At 37.1% G+C, this 19,631-nt stretch overlaps 1 protein-coding gene across 21 annotated transcripts in view; it reads left to right on the top strand.

Annotated features, from left to right (window-relative positions):
* EXOC6B (exocyst complex component 6B) overlaps positions 1-19,631 on the top strand; it is a 712,770-nt gene that overhangs the window by 503,482 nt on the left and 189,657 nt on the right. For all 21 annotated transcript variants that reach the window (XM_010593648.3, XM_023552767.2, XM_023552763.2 and 18 more), the window contains one exon: positions 2,735-2,876. In XM_010593648.3, coding sequence (XP_010591950.1) covers positions 2,735-2,876 — 142 coding nt within the window. The remainder of the gene's footprint in view (positions 1-2,734; positions 2,877-19,631) is intronic.

The following is a 19,631-nucleotide window of genomic DNA, read 5'->3' as shown; positions in this document are numbered from 1 at the left end:
GCTGAATTAATTTATTAGCTTTAGTAGCTTTCTTGTTGAGTTTTTGGAGATTTCCTTTATATAGGATCATGCCATCTGCGAATAACACTTCTTCCTGATTCAGATATCTTTTACTTGCCCCATTGCTTTGGCTAGAACTTCCAGTACAGTACTAAGTAGCATTGGTGAGAGCGGGCATCTTTGCCTTGTCCCTGATCTTAAGGGGATAGCTCTTAGGCTTTCTTCATTGAGTGTGATGTTACCTGGGGGGTTTTCATAAATGTCCTTTATCGTGTTGAGCATTTTCCCTTCTATTTTTGGTTCTGAGTATTTTTATCATGAAAGAAATTTGGATTTTTTTTTTTTAATGACTTCTCTGCATCAATTGAGATGATCATATGATTATTTTCTTTTGTTCTGTTAATGTGATGTATTACATTGATCGATCTCCTTATATTGAATTACCTTGCATTCCTGGAATAAAGTCCCACTTGGTCATAGTGTATAATCCTTTTAATATGCTTTTGGATTTGGTTTGCTAGTATTTTAAAGATTTTGCATCCATAATCATAACGTATATTGGTTTATAGTTTTCTTGGGGTGTCTTCATCTGACCTTGATATCGGGGTAATACTGGCCTTAAAGAAGGAGTTATGCAGTGTTTCCTTCTCTTCTGTCTTTTGGAAGAATTTATGTTAATTCTTCTTTAAATGTTTGGTGTAAGTTACCAGTGAAGCCATCTGGTCCAGGACTTTTTTTGTTGTTGTTATTGTTGAAAGGTTTTTGATTACTGATTAAATCTCTTCATGTGCTATGGGTCTGTTGAGATTTTTTAATTTCTCCTTGAATCAATTTAGGTAGTTTATCTGTTTCTAGGGATTTGTCCATTTCATCTAAGTTACCTAATTTGATGGTATATAATTGTTCATAGTATTCTCTAGGATACTTTTTATTTCTGAAAAGGATCAGAAACAAGCAAAGTAGTGTCCCTACTTTCATTTCTGAATTTAGTTATTTGCATCTTCTCTCTTTTTTCCTTGTCGGTCTAGCTAAAGGTTTGTCAATTTTTTGATCTTTTCAAAGAAATGACTTAGGTTTTCTTGGTCCTCTCTGTTGTTTTTCTGTAAACCAAAAACCAAACCAAACCCGTTGCCGTCGAGTCGATCCTGACTCATGACAACCCTATAGGACAGAATAGGCCTGCCCCATAGGGTTTCCAGGGATCATTTGGTAGATTTGAACTGCCAACCTTTTGGTTAGCAGCCGAACTCTTAACCATTATGCCACCAGGGTACTCTATGTTACTTATTTCTGCTTTGAACTTTTCTGTTTCTTTCCTTCTGGTAGCTTTGGGCTTAGCTGGCTATTCTTTTCCTAGTTCCTCAAGGTATAAATTTAGGTTACTGATTTGAAATCATTCTTCTTATTAATTTAGGTGTTACCAATACAAATTTCCCTCTGAGCACTGCCTTTACTTCGTCATGGACCTAGGAACTTTTGATCCTTTTCCTCTGCCATCCTTAGAGTGTGGACTTCTCATCCTCATGTATTTTATATTCAGAAGAGACCCCACATTCAAAACAGTAAACTTACCTGTTCTTTTTATTAAGTTTTGGTATGTTGTGATTTCATTTTCATTCATCTCTGAGTATTTGCTGATTTCTTCCTTGACCATTGTTTATTTGTGTATTTTATTTCCAGATATTTGTGTATTTTTCTGTTTTCCTTCTATTATTAATTTTTAATTTAATTATTTAATAACCAGTTTTTAATTTCTAGTTTCATCCCATTGTGATCAGAGAATATACTTTGTTTGATTTCAGTCTTTTTTAAAGTTGTTGAAACTTGCTTTGTTACTTACCATATGGACTATCCAGGAGAACGATCCATAAGCACTGGAAAAGAATGTGTATTGTCCTGATGTTGTATGGCGTGTTCTGTATGTGTCCCTTAGGCCTAGTTGGTTATAATACCAAAAACCAAACCCAGTGCCATCGAGTCGATTCCGACTCATAGCAACCCTATAGGACAGAGTAGAACTGCCCCCATAGAGTTTCCAAGGAGCACCTGGCGGATTCGAACTGCAGACCTTTTGGTTAGCAGCCATAGTGGTTAACCACTACACCACCAGGGTTTCCCTAATTGGTTATAGTGTTGTTCAAATCCTCTATGTTCTTACTGATCTTTTTTCTAGATGTTTTATCCAATATTAAAAGTAGTATATTGAAGTCTTCAACTCTTATTGTAGAATTTTCTATTTCTCTTTCACACTCTCAGTTTTTGTATCATATATTTTGGGGTACTAATATAGGTGAATATATATTTATAATTGCTATATCTTCCTGGTGAATCGACACTTTTATCATTATATAATGCTGTTCTTTGTCTCTGGAAAAGGCTTTTTGAAATTTATTCTGTAGAATTATTCCTTGCCAGTTTAAGATTTTAAATATTGTTTTTCTACTGTGTTTTTTTTTTTTTTACTGTCAATTTAGAAGGGAGAAGATGATGCTTCTTGACTAAATACCTGGGCTTTATATAAATTTCACCCTATTGTTATAGCTGCCATGACTGCCAGTGATTGAGTTAATGTTTAAGATGGTTGCCATCGAGTTCTATAAATTCCAAGATTATTTGAATGCAAGGGTATAATAATGGAGAACCTTAGAGAAATAATTGAAAAATAAGTTATTTTAATTTTTCTTTGAATTTCATTTTAACCATTAACATGATAATTTATCCTCTTATATTTCAGGGAAAGGTGGCCCAGACAGCATGTATGTCAGCTTGTAAGCATTTGGCCACATCCTTGATGCAGCTTTTGCTAGAAGCTGAAGTCAGACAGCTCACCTTGGGAGCGTTACAGCAGTTCAACTTGGATGTCAGAGAATGTGAACGTAAGACAGTGAACCATCACTTTGCTTATTTGTCTTATCTGCATACTCCCAAAATATATTTTAGGTCTGTGGGGCTCTTGTTCCTGGTGAAGTCAAAGAATACTTAGAGATAATTTAAAGGATTTATGGATATGGGGTCTATCCTCAAGCTGATTTGAGTACCCAAAAGTCCCTAGGCCTATACTTAGAACAGAAAAGACTCCTGTCCACAAGGAAGCTTGCAATCTAGAGGGGGATATAAGGCAGATGTGCATTTAATAGACACCAAATAAAACCTGATTGAGCCAAATGCTTTAAAAAATTAGTTTCTAATAGTTTCTTTTTTATTTTATATTTTAAAACTGTTTATATCTTATCTGCAAGCTCTTCTTAGTTGAAAGAACCAATTGTGTGTGCATTTATTGGTCAGAAATGCTTAACATTAAACAGAGTGATTTTATTTTTCTGAGAGGTAATTACTTGCTGTATTGATATAGCTGCTCAGTGACATCATTATGGACCTAGGCACTTTTGATCCTTTTCCTCTGCCATCCTTAGAGTGTGGACTTTTCATCCTCATATATTCTTTCTTTTTTTATATTTTATATTCAGGAGAGACCCCACATTCAAGATAGTAAACTTACCTGTTCTTTTTATTAAGAGAATAAAAACCTTTTCAGAAGATCCCTAGCAAACTTCCCTTTATGCTTCATTGGCCAGAACACTATCACATGATCACCTAGCTCTAAGGGAAACTATGAAATTTGTATCTGGCAAAGTAAAAGAGGAGCATCATTATTGGCATAGTTGATACTTATCATGAATATCCACTTGGGGTTGAACACAAAATTAGGGTTTTGTTAGGAAGGAAGGAGGAAGGAAAGAAGAGTATGTATGGGTCACTATGCTGTCAGTGAGAAATGAAGAAGAACAAAAATTTATAAGGCTCCTGGAAATTTTTTTCTAATTCTAAGAAAATTAAAATATTGTAGAAATACCGTATGATCTAGTAATCCAACTCCTAGAAATATATCCTAGAGAGATACGAGCTGTCACACAAATAGACATATGCACATTCATGTTTATTGTAGTATTATTCAGCAAAAAAAGATGGAAACAACCTATGTGCCCATCAACAGATGAATGGATAAACAAATTATGGTACATACACACAATGAAATACTGCACAACAATAAAGAATAATGATGAATCCACAAAACATATCACAACATGGATGAATCTGGGTGGCATTATGCTGAGTGAAACAAGTCAATCACCAAGGAACAAATACTATATGAGACCACTGTTATAAAACTCCTGAAAAGGTTTACACACAGAAAGAAACAATCTTTGATGGTTATGAGGAAGGGAGGCTGGGGAGGGGAAACTACTAACTAGATAGTAAATAAGTGTTAACTTTGGTGAAGGGAAAGACAGTATACAGTATAGGGGAACCAGCATAACTTGACCAAGGCAAAGTCATAGAAGCTTCCTAGACACATCCAGACACCTTGAAGGACAGAGTTACTGGGGCTGAAGGCTGGGGACCATGGTCTTGGGGGACACCTAGGTCAATTGGCATAACGTAGTTCGTAAAGAAAATGTTTTACATCGGACTTTGGTGAGTAGCGTCTAGGGTCTTAAAAGCTTGTGAGCAGCCATGCAATATACATCTACTGGTCCCATCCCACCCAGAGCAAAGGAGAATGAAGAAAACCAAAGACACAAGGGAAATATTAATCCAAAGGACTAATGGACCACAAATACCACAGCCTCCACCAGCCTGAGTCTAGAACAACTGTATGGTGCCCGGCTACCACCACTGCCCACTCTGATACGCTTTTAATTCAGAACCAATCACTCTGGAAGTTCACCCTTAGGCTAAAGATTAGACAGGTCTATAAAACAAACAGTAACACACATGAGGAATGTGCTTATTAGATCAATCAAGTATATGAGACCAAATGGGCAACATCTGCCCAGAAGCAAAGACCAGAGGGCAAGAAGGAACAGGAAAACTGGATGATTGGAAACAGGGAACCCGGGGTGGAGAAAGAGTGTTCACACATCGCGGGGATTGCAACCAATATACAAAATGATTTGTGTATAAATTGTTGAATGAGAAACTGATTTGTTTTGTCTACTTTCACCTAAAGCACAATTAAAAAAAAAGAATACAAAAAAAAAAGCATAATATTACATGAGTCTGCTAACGTGCCAGCTCCAGCTTTTTATTTTCACTGCTTATTGGTTTCTCTTGGTTATTTTTTTTTTATGGAAAAAATAATATAACATGTAATTTATGGTTTTATCCCTGATAATATTTCTTACTTGAAAATCTGCTTTGATATTAATATAGGTAATATGCCATAGGCGCCGTGGTGATGCAGTGGTTAAGAGCTACAGCTGCTGACTAAAAGGTCATCAGTTTACATCCACCAGCCACTTTTTGGAAGCCCTATGGGGCGGTTCTACTCTGTCCTGTAGGGTGGCTATGAGTCGGAATCGACTCAACAGCAGAGGGTTGGAATATGCCATAAAACACATAAACTGAAATAATAAAAACTACTCAGTGAATCTAAAACAAATGAAAGAGAAGAAATGAGGCAAAGTGTAGATGTTAAAATAGAAAACACAGCAAAATGGTAGATTTAAACTCAACCATATTGAAAATTATGTTCAATATAAGTAGTCTAAACAGCCCAATAAAAAAATCAGAGATTGTTAGATTGAATTAAAAAGAAAGACCTTGTTATATGCTGTGTACAAAAAAATTATAAAATAAGAGAAACGAATGGGAAAAAAAAGATACATCATTCAAACACTAATCATAAGAAAGCTGGATAGGGCTATCCTCTTTATTTTGTATTTTAGTTATTACTGAGTTTACAATATACATCTTTTACTTAACACAGGATACCTTAAAATGTTATACCATTTTATATTAGTGTAGGAATCTTGGAATAGCATCCTTTTCTTTTTTCAAATATATTTCTTCATGTTCTGTAAATTCTACAATATATTGGTATAATTTTTGCTTTAAACAGTCAGTTATCTTTTAAATAGTTCTTAAAGTGATTAAAATACATTTATATTTATCCACATATTTACCGTATCAAGCATTTTTCATTCCTTTGTGTGGATTCAAATTTCTGTCTGAAATCTTTTTTATTCTGCCTGAGGAGCTTCCTTTAAAACTTTTATCGTAGTGCAATTCTGCTGGTAGTAAATTCTCTAAACTAAATAAAATCTTTATTTTGTCTTCATTTTAGAAAGATATTTTCACTAGATAATGAATGCTAAGTACCAGCTTATTTTTTCTTTTCTTTCAGTACTTTAAATATCTCTGTACACTCATCTCTTTTTCTTCAACTGTTTTTAAGATTTTCGTCACTGGATTTTGTTATTGTTGTTGTTAGGTGCCGTCGAGTCGGTTCCAACTCATAGCAACCCTGTGCACAACAGAAAGAAGCACTGCCCAGTCCTGCGCCATCCTTACAATCGTTGTTATGCTTGAGCTCATTGTTTCAGCCACTGTGTCAGTCCCCCTTGTTGAGGGTCTTCCTCTTTTCCGCTGACCCTGTACTCTGCCAAGCATGATGTCCTTCTCCAGGGAGTGATCCCTCCTGACAACACGTCCAAACTATGGAAGACACAGTCTCTCCATCCTTGCCTCTGAGGAGCATTCTGGCTGCACTTCTTCCAAGACAGATTTGTTCGTTCTTTCGGAAGTCCAATATTCTTCACCAACACCACAATTCAAAGGCGTCAACTCTTCTTCGGTCCTCCTTATTCATTGTCCAGCTTTCATATGTGTATGATGTGATTGAAAATACCATGGCTTGGGTCAGGGGCACCTTAGTCTTCAGGGTGACATCTTTGCTCTTCAACACTTTGAAGAGGTCCTTTGCAGCAGATTTGCCCAATGCAACGTATCTTTTGATTTTTTGACTGCTGCTTCCATGGCTGTTAATTGTGGATCCAAGTAAAATGAAATCTTTGACAACATCAGTTTTTTCTGTTTATCATGATGTTGCTCATTGGTCCAGTTGTGAGGATTTTTGTTTTCTTTATGTTGAGGTGTAATCCATACTGAAGGCTGTGGTCTTTGATCTTCATTAGTAAGTGCTTCAAGTCCTCTTCACTTTGAGTAAGCAAGGTTGTGTCATCTGCATAACGCAGGTTGTTAATGAGTCTTCCTCCAATCCTGATGCCCCCTTCTTCTTCATATAGTCCAGCTTCTCGTATTATCTGTTCAGCATACAGATTGAATAGTTATGGTGAAAGAATAGAACCCTGACGCCTTTCCTGACTTTAAACCAATCAGTATCACCTTGTTCTGTCCGAACAACTGCCTCTTGATCTATGTAAAGGTTCCTCATGAGCACAATTAAGTGTTCTGGAATTCCCATTCTTCACAATGTTATCCATAATTTATGATCCATGCAGTCGAATGCCTTTGTATAATCAATAAAACACAGGTGAACATCCTTCTGGTATTCTCTGCTTTCACCCAGGATTCATCTGACATCAGCAGTGATATCCCTGGTTCCACGTCCTCTTCTGAAACTGGCCTGAATTTCTGGCAGTTCCCTGTCGATATACTGCTGCAGTCGTTTTTGAATGATCTTCAGCAAAATTTTGCTTGTGTGTGATATTAATGATATTCTATTATTTCCACATTTAGTTGGATCACCTTTCTTCGGAATAGGTATAAATATGGATCTCTTTCAGTCATTTGGCCAGGAAGCTGTCTTCCATATTTCTTGGCATAAACGAGCGAGCACCTCCAGCACTGCATCTGTTTGTTGAAACATCTCAATTGATATTCCATCAATTCCTGGAGCCTTGTTTTTCGCCAATGCCTTCAGAGCAGCTTGGACTTCTTCCTTCAGTACCGTCAGTTCCTGATCATATGCCACCCCTTGAAATGGTTGAATATCAACTAATTCTTTTTGGTATAATGACTCTGTGTATTCCTTCCATCTTCTTTTGATGCTTCCTGTGTCATTTAATATTTTCCCCATGGTATCCTTTGCTATTGCAACTCGAGGCTTGAATTTTTTCCTCAGTTCTTTCAGCTTGAGAAACGCCGAGCATGTTCTTCCCTTTTGGTTTTCCATCTCCAGCTCTTTGCACATGTCATTATAATACTTGAATTAGTCTTCTCGAGAGGCCCTTTGAAATCTTTTGTTCAGTTCTTTTACTTCATCAATTCTTCCTTTTGCTTTAGCTGCTTGACGCTCAGTTTTATTAGGATGTGCCTTTATGTGGCTTTCTTTAGGTTTATTCTACTTATACACAATAGATTTCCAAGTTTATAATTTTCATTAAATTTGAAAAATTGTGGCATTATTTCTACTAATATATATATATATTTTTATCTCTCCCTGCCTTCTGAAATTCCAGTTACAGGTTTTTTAGACCACTTCATATTGTCCCATAGGTTGTCGATGCTGTTTATTTTTTCAGTCTTTATTTTTTTCTCTATGTGTTTCATTTCTGATAGTTTCCATTGCTGTGTCTTCAAGTTCTTTGAACTTCTCTTTTGCAGTATCTAATCTGTTATTAATTCATTCCAATGTATTTTTCATTTTAGATGTTACCTTTTTACATCTATATGAATTATGTTTTGCTCTTTTTTGTATCTTTCATTTCTCTCCTCATGTTTTCATTTATCATCTCCAACATATGGAGCATTTTTATAATAGCTATTTTAATTCACCTTTTCTGCAAATTCCATCATCTATATATTTTCCAGGTCTGTTTTGGTTCTTGATTTTTTTTTTTCTTCTGATTATGGGTCATGTTTTCCTGCTTCTTTGTTCTCCTGGTAATTTTTTATTGGATATGTCTAGTATTGTAAATTTTATGTTACTGGATGCTGCACTTTGGTGCATTCCTTTAAATAGTATTAGAGTTTTTCTGACATGCATTTAAGCTACTTGGAATTAGTTGGATCTTTTGAGACTTGCTCTTAAGCTTACGGTAGACCCAGAGCAATCTTAGTCTCGGGCTAGTTCCACTCCCAATCCTAAAGCAGTACCCTTTGGAGAGTTCTTTCTGGTGCCCTAGGTATTAGGGTATCTTTCTGCTCTGGCTGGTGGGAGCACAAAGTATGCACAACCTTATATGAGCACCACAGCTATTCTGACTGTTCCTTTCTGGTGACTCTTTCCCTGGCCCTAGATAAGTACTCACTCAGCCAAATATTCAGCAGAACCCTTCTGTGGTTTTCCTGAGTGGTCTCTCTTGTAGCCTCCTCCTCTCTGGCACTCTGCCCTGCAAATACTCAGCCCTCCAAATAGATTGCCCTGGACTCCTGAACTCTAATCTCTGCCTTTTCATGTCAGTGAGACTACCATGTTCTGTTTAGGTCCCTTTCTTCCCCACTTGGAAACTGTCTGTAGGCAGGCTTACCTGGTTTATTTTCCTTTCCTCAGGGGACATAGTCCTGCATTGCCTATTGTCTAATATCTAAAGCCATTCTTTCAGATACTTTGTTCATTTTCTAGGGTTTTTTTTTTTCCTTACAGCCCTCTTACTACTACTCCATCTTGGCCAGTAGCAGAATCAAGTGAGTGGCTTTCTAAGGTCCTTTTTATTTTTCTTTGTAGAAGTAATACATGCTCATTGTGAAAATTTGAGGGAAGAAATTATATATACTCTTGCCTTTCAGAAATAAGCATAGTCCAGGGATTACATCTGACATGCTAATATCCAGAAGTAGAAGAAATATTTCTAGAATTCAAGCACCAGATTCTTTGTATATAATTATCCAGAATTATTTCACATTTCTCTGTCTTACCCAATTATTGATCAGTAGAATAAAATCACAATTATTAGGTAGACCAATCAAGATTGAGTCTTGGAGCTGGGTATAAAGTCATCCTTCCCTCAGCCCAGAGGAAAAAGTAGAATCTCATCCTGTCATAATGGAAAAGAAGGAAAAAAGCTTTGGGGTAAGCAGCCAACCAACATCATTAGTTAAAGTCTATGATGAATGATTAGGAATGACTACGTTTTTGATAGAGCTAATAGATAAAAAGAAATGGAGTGATAAAGCTGAGGTGGATAAGCCTTGAGGAGGAGTGATGGTCTGGGAAAAGCATTGAAGAGTAAGGAAGATGTCCATAAGAATGGCCTGATTCAGAAGTATGTTTTATGTTAAAAAAAAAAAAAAAGCTTCTACTTGAAGGAATTGGTATTTTTAGGGGGGAACCAACTTTCCGTTAAGACTGAGTTAGAGAGATTATTTAATGAGAAGGTGTAAGACATAATGGTTTGTTCAGTATGCCAAAAGGGGTCCCAGACAGCCTGAATCTTATCCAAAAAGCCATTCAATATTTGTAATAACCTTTCAGATTTAGTATCAGTTTGAGGGATCAATATTTGCAGGGCATGACAATGCCACTAATAATCTCGTATTACCACTGAAATTGTAATTTTTTCCATATATCTTGTAGCCACTAAGGTTCATTGGTTTAGAATTTGATGTTTCATTTCTGATTGGCAGTATTTGTCTAACTGTCAAGAAAATTTCCATGGACATTTATTTTACTTTAAAAGAAAGAACTCTTTTCCATGTCTTTCCCTGTACATCCCCCTCATTTTTTTTTTCTTTACATGCTCAGTGGTCTATAAAAAATCTTAAAGAAATGATACATAAAATTCAAGTAACTATACAGAGGCGTATAAAAGCAGCCCCAAATGACAAGATAATTAACACTTATGTCTTTCTACCCAGTTGTGTGTGCATGAGGTATTTTCCCTTTTGTCTGTAAGTCCTTGGAAGAACTGTGTAGGTCCTAAAAGAAATCAAACTCTGGACAAAATAAAATGTGTATGTACCTTGAATATTGGGCTTTGAGACCTGGGCTGCCACTTTCTTAGAACCCAAATGTATAGTGGAATTATATGCATTATCACAAGCCTGAGCTATTCAGCTAGTACCATCTAGCAAATTCAGAACATAGAATTTAGAGTCAGCTTAACCAGAAGTGGATTCAAGTCATCGCTTACTTTTAGTGTGACCATGTGTGAATTATGTAACCCCTCACAGCCCCATTTTTGAAATAGCAATAGTAATTGTATCTAATATTACAGGAATAGAGAGAGGATTAAATGAGGTATTTCACAAAAGGGCTTATTCATCGTGTGACAGATACTAAGTATGCAGTAAATAGTAGCTACTCTGCTGTTATCATCATCATCTAGTAAATATCCAGCAATTCTTAGAAGTTCTTTTGTAGACCACTTGAACCATAGTTTGTGAATGCGGTCTGGAGAGATACACTTTTATTTGGTATAAGAAACGAAATTTTTCCTCTTGGTAGTTGCCTGTCAAGCTTCTGAGGTTGTCCAGAAAGATGGGATCCAGACCTGATGGTTTTCCAATCCTCAATGATGCTTTTGCAGGAAAGCAGTCATCTAGCTGACCTGTTTACTAGGGATAATAACTACAGCTTAGGGTACCATCATCTTACAGGAGCATTGTTAGGTAACTCTTACTGACAGGCAACCAAACCAAGTACCTTTAAAGTGGAGGTTATTAGGAATTTAGGAGTTGTGAAGAAAATGTTCCTTTCCCTTTAAAAATTGACAGTGACCTCTGGGTTTTTCTGCTTTGTGTGAATTTTATCTTATGTCTCTATACATTTATATCTTATATTTGGTTTTGGTTATTGGAGCACTGGATCCCGGCAGAGAAATAGGGTTTAAACAGCAGTAAGTGATTGCCTTATACTTATTTCCTTGATCAAACTTGAGCTACTGTATTTTTCATGTGCTAGAATATTCCTTCTTTGACTGTATTTGGAATTTCCAAAGCTTTATCTTTGTATATTTAAAATAAAGAGGCCTAGATTCATATTCCAGCTGAACTACTTATCAGTGTTAATTCAGTAATCTGTTCATTTATTCAACAAATATGTATGGAGCCTCAACTCTGTGCAAAGTATCATGCCGGAGGCTAGAGATAAAATGGGAAACTTTTGAGGATTTTAAATTAGGAGAGTGACCTGATTATATGTGTTTTCAGAAGGACTCTGCAGTTGTCAGAATGCTTGGAGACCAGTTAGAAGGCTGCTTTAGTAGCCTACAATAGAGATAATTTGGGAGCTTTAGCAGATATCTTTATGATAATTCCAGCCATAGGAACGAATGAATTCACTCATTTACCCTACTGAGCCCATCAATAAACGGGAAGTATTAATCCCTGCTGTATTTGTCACACAGAGCCCTGGTAGCACAGTGGTTAAGAGCTCAGGCTGTTAACCAAAAGGTCGGCAGTTGAAATCTACCAGCCACTTCTTAGAAACCGTATGGGGCAGTTCTGCTTATCCTGTAGGGTCACTATGAGTCAGAATCGACTCGACAGCAACTGGTTTTTTGGTTTGGTATTGTTATGAAGTGAAGTGAGATAATATCTGTAAGATCATTTGTGAACAGCCATGAAAATATTACTGCAATTACCATTTCTTTATCCATATTCCTTTATGTGATTTCTTATTTTTGTTACCACTTCTACTGCCCTATGGTGTATAATATTAAATATTTCCCATTTTTATTTATCTCATCAGCTCTTTAAATTATTCAGTAGATTGGTACATTATAAGTATAACATAATGAAACCCTATGCTCAAATGCAGGCATATTTGGTTGCAAGGAAATTTGCAGCAATTGCATCTTTTTAAACATAGGGTAAGTCATCTTTAAGTCACCCTACATAATTTCCCAGGATCCATCAGTCTTTTTGCATCAGATCAAACTGGATACTTGAACAGGAAGGTAATAGGATGCATCGTGCTGATTTCTTTCAGTTCTTTGATGGTCAAGTTAATCTGGCCTTTGATTTACTATTTCCCAAAGGAATGAGAGACTCCAAAGCCTTCCATATCATTCTTCCTACCCTAAGAGCCCTCACTGTATAGAAAACCAATACAGAGATTCTGCCTGAACTCTGGATTTGCAGAAACAACCTCCGGTATCTCACTGAGCCTATCATGATTAAAATAGGGGCAGAACACCACTTAGCATTTAACCTCCTTAAGTCTTCACTTTGATTGATAAATCCCATGGCTTTCTGCATCCCTGAATTACTGTTAGTTCAAAGTCAGTATTCAGTAGTTCCTGATGAGTTTGGACATATCCATTTCTTTGTATATGTTGTTGTTATTGTGGTTGTTTGCCTTCGAGTCAATTCCGACAAATGGCAACCCCGTATATTTCAGAATAGAATGTCTCTATAGGATTTTCTCGGCTGTGATCTTTATGGAAGCAGATCACTAGGCCTTTTCTTCTGTGGTACCACTGAGTGCATTCAAATCACCAGCCTTTAAGTTAGTAATTGAGTGCAAACCATTTGCACCACCTAGGGACCTTTGTATGTTATCGCTAAATTAAATGGCTGCAAGTCCCTTTGTGGTAGAACACACTCTCTCTTCTCACTCAGGTATGAGATGTTTTAGCAAATATGAGTCAGTCAAACCTTTATAGTCTTATTTGTGATTTTACCACTGGGGTTTCTGAACTAAATAAGTCTTTATGAAGAGATGTCTCTGAACCTTAAGTACCAGACCCAAGCAATTGCCAATTGGATAACTATACCCACTTCTTTTATTTCCTCCATTACTTCAGCGCAGCCATCCTTGACTTTTATTTTCATATAGCTAATTATCCATGTTTGGTAATCTCTTCCTAATGCCAAGGAGAGGGAAGTGATGAGAGAACTCAGGACCCAGCTGGGAAACATAATATAATATGTGACAGTTTTGTACCGCCAGTCTTCTCTTGCAGCCTTTGAAGTTTATATTGTGCAAAGGGAGTTCTGGCCCTTAACTAGCGACTAAAAGTTAGTGCTAAACTAAAATCTGTATCAACCAACCAACCAACCAAACTGTTAAATTAACTACTAGCTAGTTCATTAAATCAGGCTGCTCCAGTGAAATGCCCTATGGTAATTAATTTGTCAATCTAAAATTATTGTTTAGTCGTCCTTGAATTAATTGGTGCAAAATCATATCTACATAGTTTTCCCTGAGGTTTCCCAGCAAACTCTTACATTTCCTTCTGCATAGAATTCCTTTCTTTCTACTTTGATTTTGTGTATCACCCTTGAGCCCATGTTGTGTTTAGACCCTACTCCCACGACATAATTCAATAAGGGATCAAGCATAGCAGAATAGAGTGCTACTCTTCTCTGGCAAAGGGAATGCAGTGGAGAGCATTTTGGAGGAGACTGAGGGGTCAGGGTTCCACAATTTTTCTGACTTCTCTCAGATATCATTGTTCAAGTTTCCAGTCAGTACCCTTGCATGTATCAAGAAAATATGGTGAGGTTATGAATGCAGCTGGAGTATCGGTTCATAACTTGAAAAGTCAATGTATGTACTTGATTTTCAGCTCACTCAGGTATCCAGCTATAGGCAGATTACTGTAATAGAGCTTCATAATGACTCATGTTTTCTTGGATTCTTGAGCTGGGCATTCTAGGAAGGACCAGAGTTTGCCCTTTTTTTGTTATAAGTTGCCCAGTGTGGTTAAAAGCAATTACATGACTGATATTCCTCAATCTCATTAAAATGATCAATAGTAGCAGGACCTAATCTTCCAACACTTCACCCTCAGTGGAAACTTGTTTCCAGGTGACTTCAGATAATTCCTTAATTATGAACTTGGCTGTCACATTCCTTAGGCTGCTGGCTTTCCAGCCTAGGAAATGAAGGGAAATCTCAATACCCTTTGTCCTGCCATCACCTGCTAACCAGTTGCATTCTACTTTTGCTCTAAAGCTTTCTGTTTGCCAGCTTGTTCTGCAACAGTAATTCTGTCTTAAATAGAGTATGTTTGTTTGCAACAAATAGAAATCTACTGAAACTAGTTCAAGAATAAAGGAGGGCTTATTTTAAATATATGGGTCTCATAGAACACGAGAAAAAGGTAAACAGTAGATCCATTAGGGCAAGGATCGTGCCTGCCCTGCTTACTACTGTCTCCTTGGCACCTCACATAGTGCCTGATGTATAGTACTTTCTTAATAAATGTTTATTGAAAGAATAAAAACTGCTCCATTAGCAACTACCTCAGTTTCTGGATCTGTTCCATCAGCTCTGAGGATGGGAGGCATAGAGGCAGGAAATAACGCCGAATGAATGACGAGAGATGCAAATAGCAGAGCAGCCTAGAATGTGGGTAGGGAATATTCTCTTAGAAGGGTACGCAACTGGAGAGTCAATGACTGGCGAAGCACATACATCCTACAGCCAACTTCTGTGGACTATAAAGCATCTTTGCCACTAACAGTCAGTCCTCAATGTATCAGCCGTATAACGCATAATAATTAAAGTCTTAGGTTATGGAAACAGACAAATTGGACTTTGAAACCCAGGTCATTAATTTAGTAGCTTGGGCATATTTAACTCCTCCTCTAAATCTCAGTTTTTTTTGTTTATAAAATGAAGTTACAGTTGTACCTGTCTCATAGACTTATTGTGATGAATGAGCAATTATACATAGTAAGTGTTCAGCAACCATTAGTTACATCATCGTTGTCACTGTCGTTGTTGTCATCATCTTCAGAAAGAGCACCAGGCTGGAAGTCAGTAAACTTGAATTATAGCCTCCGTTTTGCTCTGTGGCCTTGGGAGTTTATTATACCTGTTTGGGTTTGGGGATCCTCATTTATAAAATGAGAAAACTGGGGTCTACGATTTATGAATTTACATTTAGTTTCAAGATGCTAAGGTTTATCATGGGAGGGGAGACTGAACAGGGAGTTGATAAAAGGATTAAGTGAGATAATACATGTGAAATGCTTTACGTACCCTAGTACATAAATAAATATTTGTAGCACTAAATACATATTAAGTATATTAATTATAGTTTCCATTACTGTTAAGTATAATGCCATGTTTCTCAGGGAACTTACACTCAGAGTAAATAGAAGCAGAAAGCTGATTTTGAATGATTGCTATCTGGGGCTCTTTTAAATTCAGTGGCATCGGAATAAGGTCAGTAATTCTCTTCTAAAATAATTATTTTAGGGAGAATTGTCTTAAAGTTTGCTTTATACTGTTTGCTTTTGGATAGTGTTGGTTTAGGAAGAAAGTCAAGCTGTCTACTGTATTCAAGACCTGAAGCACTATAGTATTCTGGTAGAGTTGTCAATGTGACTGTAGGTAAAATTAGAGTTGCCATGATGTTAGATAAGCAGTCTTGAAGCTCAGAGGAGGCCAGGGAATATGAATACATTTCTTTTGGCAACTTTGGTATCTGGACATGAATACTGGTAGATGTGGATTTTAAAAAGAAAAGTAGGCTCTCTCTGAAATATTAAGTATATCCTGAAAATGTCAAATCACTGTAGGACATGGCATCATTCTTGTGAGAAGTTTTAATTTACTTTCTTTACAATGAAAGTGTATTTTTTTTTTTTTTTTCTACATCATCCAAAGAATGCTTTGCAAACTGTATCTTAGGTATTTGGTGTCTCCTCAAATTTCAAAAGAGAGCCATCTTTTTTTTTTTTTTTAATTAACTTTTATTAAGCTTCAAGTGAACATTTACAATTCCAATCAGTCTGTCACATATAAGTTTACATACATCTTACTCCCTTCTCCCACTTGCTCTCCCCCTATTGAGTCAGCCAAGAGCCATCTTAAGAACGTAAGTTTGTTGTTGTTGTCACGTGCCGTTGAGTCGGTTCTGACTCATAGTCACCCTTTGTACAACTGAGTGAAACATTGCCGGATCCTGCACCATGCCCACAATCGTTGTTATGCTTGAGCTCATCATCACAGCCACTGTTGTCAATCCATCTTGTTGAGGATCTACCTCTTTTTCATTGACCCTGTACTTTATGAAGCATGATGTCCTTCTCCAGGGACTAATCTCTCCTGACAGCATGTCCAAAGTATTTAAGGTGTAGTCTCGCCGTCCTTGCTACTAAGGAGCATTCTGGTTGTACTTCTTCCAAGATAGATTTGTTCATTCTTTTTGCAACCCACGGTGTATTCAATATTCTTCGCCAGCACCGCAGTTTAAAGGTGTCAGTTCATCTTCTGTCTTCCTTATTCATTGTTCAGCTTTTGCATGCATATGATGCGATTGAAAATAGCATGGCTCGGATCAGGTGCACCTTAGACTTCAAGGTGACATCTTTGCTTTTCAGTACTTCAAAGAGGTCTTTTGCAGCAGATTTGCCTAATGCAGTGCATCTTTTGATTTCTTGACTGCTGCTTCCATAGGTGTTGATTGTGGATCCAAGTAAAATGAAATCCTCAACAACTGCAATCTTTTCTCCATTTATCATGATGTTGTTTATTGGTCCAGTGAGGATTTTTGTTTTCTTTATGTTGAGGTGTAATCCATACTGAAGACTGTAGGCTTTCATCTTCATCACTAAGTGCTTCATCAGTAAGTTTAAATAGAGGCAAATGGAGGTTTGAGCCCAGCAGAATTTTAAACATCATCTTCTTACATTATATGAAAATAACAGATGCCCCTTTTGTCAGAGGGCATACAGTGCTTGAAGATGCAAATTTCCTATAGGTAGACTGCCAAAGGGCATATAGCGTGTTTTACTGTCATTAATTTCAGATTCCTTAGCTGCTGTCCTCGGTTTTCTCTTTCTGCCATCTTCCATCTGAGAAACATTAAGGACAGAAGATTATGATAGATTCCAAAAGAATCTTGTGTAATTTCCAGCGCTCTTCACATGTGAGATTCTAAGGATGGTGAGTTGCTGTTGCTTTAATATAGTGAAGACAATAACTTGTTCCGTGAGACACATTTCATGGCTAATGAATTTTGTGTTTTGTTTGATCAGCTAGTTAATGGAATCAGAAAACCGTTTTGTTATGATTCTTCTTTACGATAGTTATTTCCATTCTCTGCTGGAAATATATAGAGTTTTCGGTAGTCAGTCTTTGGAAGAACATACACTTCTTTATTCATTTTATCATTTGGTTTCTCCATCTCTCAGTTCTATTCTAATTCTCATTTTGATGTAATATTTATTGTGAAAACTTACAGATTTGTGAGGGACAATCATTAAGCTGGCAATTGTGCATAAATACAGTAATCAGCAGTTCATTCCTTCTCTGTGCTCCTTGTTTTCTCTGCAGGACCTGGTACACTGTAGATATTGTACGCGAGAAATCAGATTTAAAACCTACGTGTAGTGGGAGTTTTTAGGATGATGCAAATAAGGGCCATTGTCTGGTATCACTTTCTCAAGCACACAACTTTCGCTTGATCTATGCAAAAGCCTCTAAAAACATGATTTGTGTGACTTTGTCTCTCCCTCACCTCCCACACCCTTGCCAGGTCTTTTTAAAAGTAGTATTTAGCTTGGATTCTCATCTAAAATGATTTGGGAAGAGCAAAAACTGTACATTTCTTCCTTCCATCAAAAATGAACAGTACAAAAGCCTTGCTTTTTCTGCTGTTGTCTTCCCATGCCTACAATGTTTGCCAGTGCTAGGTGGTATGCTTTTATGATGTACCTTTCTTAGCTTTGGAGAGCCCAAATAGAAGGCCTCGCTGTCATTCAGGATGGCATTGCCACTTCTCTTTGACTACAGATGATAGAACCTGTCCCCTCTGGGAAGGGTTTTCTAAGACAAGGGTCAGTGAGTAGTGCCCACTCAGCAGTTATTTTGGTTTATGGGCTGAAGTTCCTTGAATTCCAGGAGATAAGGCAGTCATTGTCTCTCTGAGCCCATTGCCAGACACCTGGTCATTTGATAGTAGGTGCTGCCAGCCTGAGCAGTGGGAGCAGGCAGCCTGCTCCTCTTCCCCATGGCCTGAGATGCCATCGTTGTCAAGAAAATGAAGATGGATCATGCTGCTCTGACCTTGTTATACATCACTGTCAAGCCCTGCTATTGGCTTCCAGAGACTGACCAACACAGAGTACCTTCTCTGGTAGCAGATGTTACCTTGGATTCTTTGTGGGAGACACTGGTGTTGAGGGAGTGCAAAGGACCTGTTACATAAAAAAAAAAAAAAAAAAATAGAGGATCGTAATTCCCGGTTAAGCATTTTCTGTGGCAAACTCTCCCAATCCCCTGAAACTGTGTCTGGCTCTTTGGTAAATGTGTTACTCATCACCGTTCCAACAAAGGACAGTGACTGGTTCTTCTTTGAAATTGTTTTGATTTTTCTTTCTGGTTTTAGTTCAAGTAAAAAAAAAATTTTTTTTATTTAATTGGGTCAATCTGACTTAAATGACCAAAAGGCCATTTTACTGCCTGGTATTGAAAAGGATCAGTTTTTTTTTTTTTTTAATTCTTATTCCAAATTTGGTGCTTCTTCCCTCTTTCTCTACATTTCATTTTTAGCTGTTTGAGAATTCATTTCTTACTTTTTTTTTTTGAGACCTTACACACTTTGAAAGTTTCAGGAGCCAGAAAGTTTAAGAGATGCCATTTCAGAAAAGAAAAATCCAAAAAGTACGTTGTGGCTGTTGTTAATTTCATGTCACTTGACCACATTTCCAGACTTGGTAAACGTAAACTTCTTACTGGTTGAGAAAAATATCATAGAAATTTCTTAATCCCCAAGGCTTTTTTACTGTTTATTTATTAGGAACTTTAGAAAGCAATTATTTAAAAATTTTCATCAATCCCCATGATTTCCTTGAAAAGACCCAGGCAAATTTTCAAGGAGAAATGAACCAGTAGAAACAACAGCCCGTCTTAAGCCTTGCAAACCAGGAACCTTACCGTTAGCCCCAGAGCAGTGTTGGGCCATCCTGTTGTGCTGTATCACTAG

This window comes from Loxodonta africana, chromosome 15 (assembly GCF_030014295.1).
Source record: "Loxodonta africana isolate mLoxAfr1 chromosome 15, mLoxAfr1.hap2, whole genome shotgun sequence".
Classification (NCBI taxonomy): domain Eukaryota; kingdom Metazoa; phylum Chordata; class Mammalia; order Proboscidea; family Elephantidae; genus Loxodonta; species Loxodonta africana.
The sequence above is the reverse complement of the archived record's forward strand: the minus strand, read 5'-3'. Positions and strand labels throughout refer to the sequence as shown.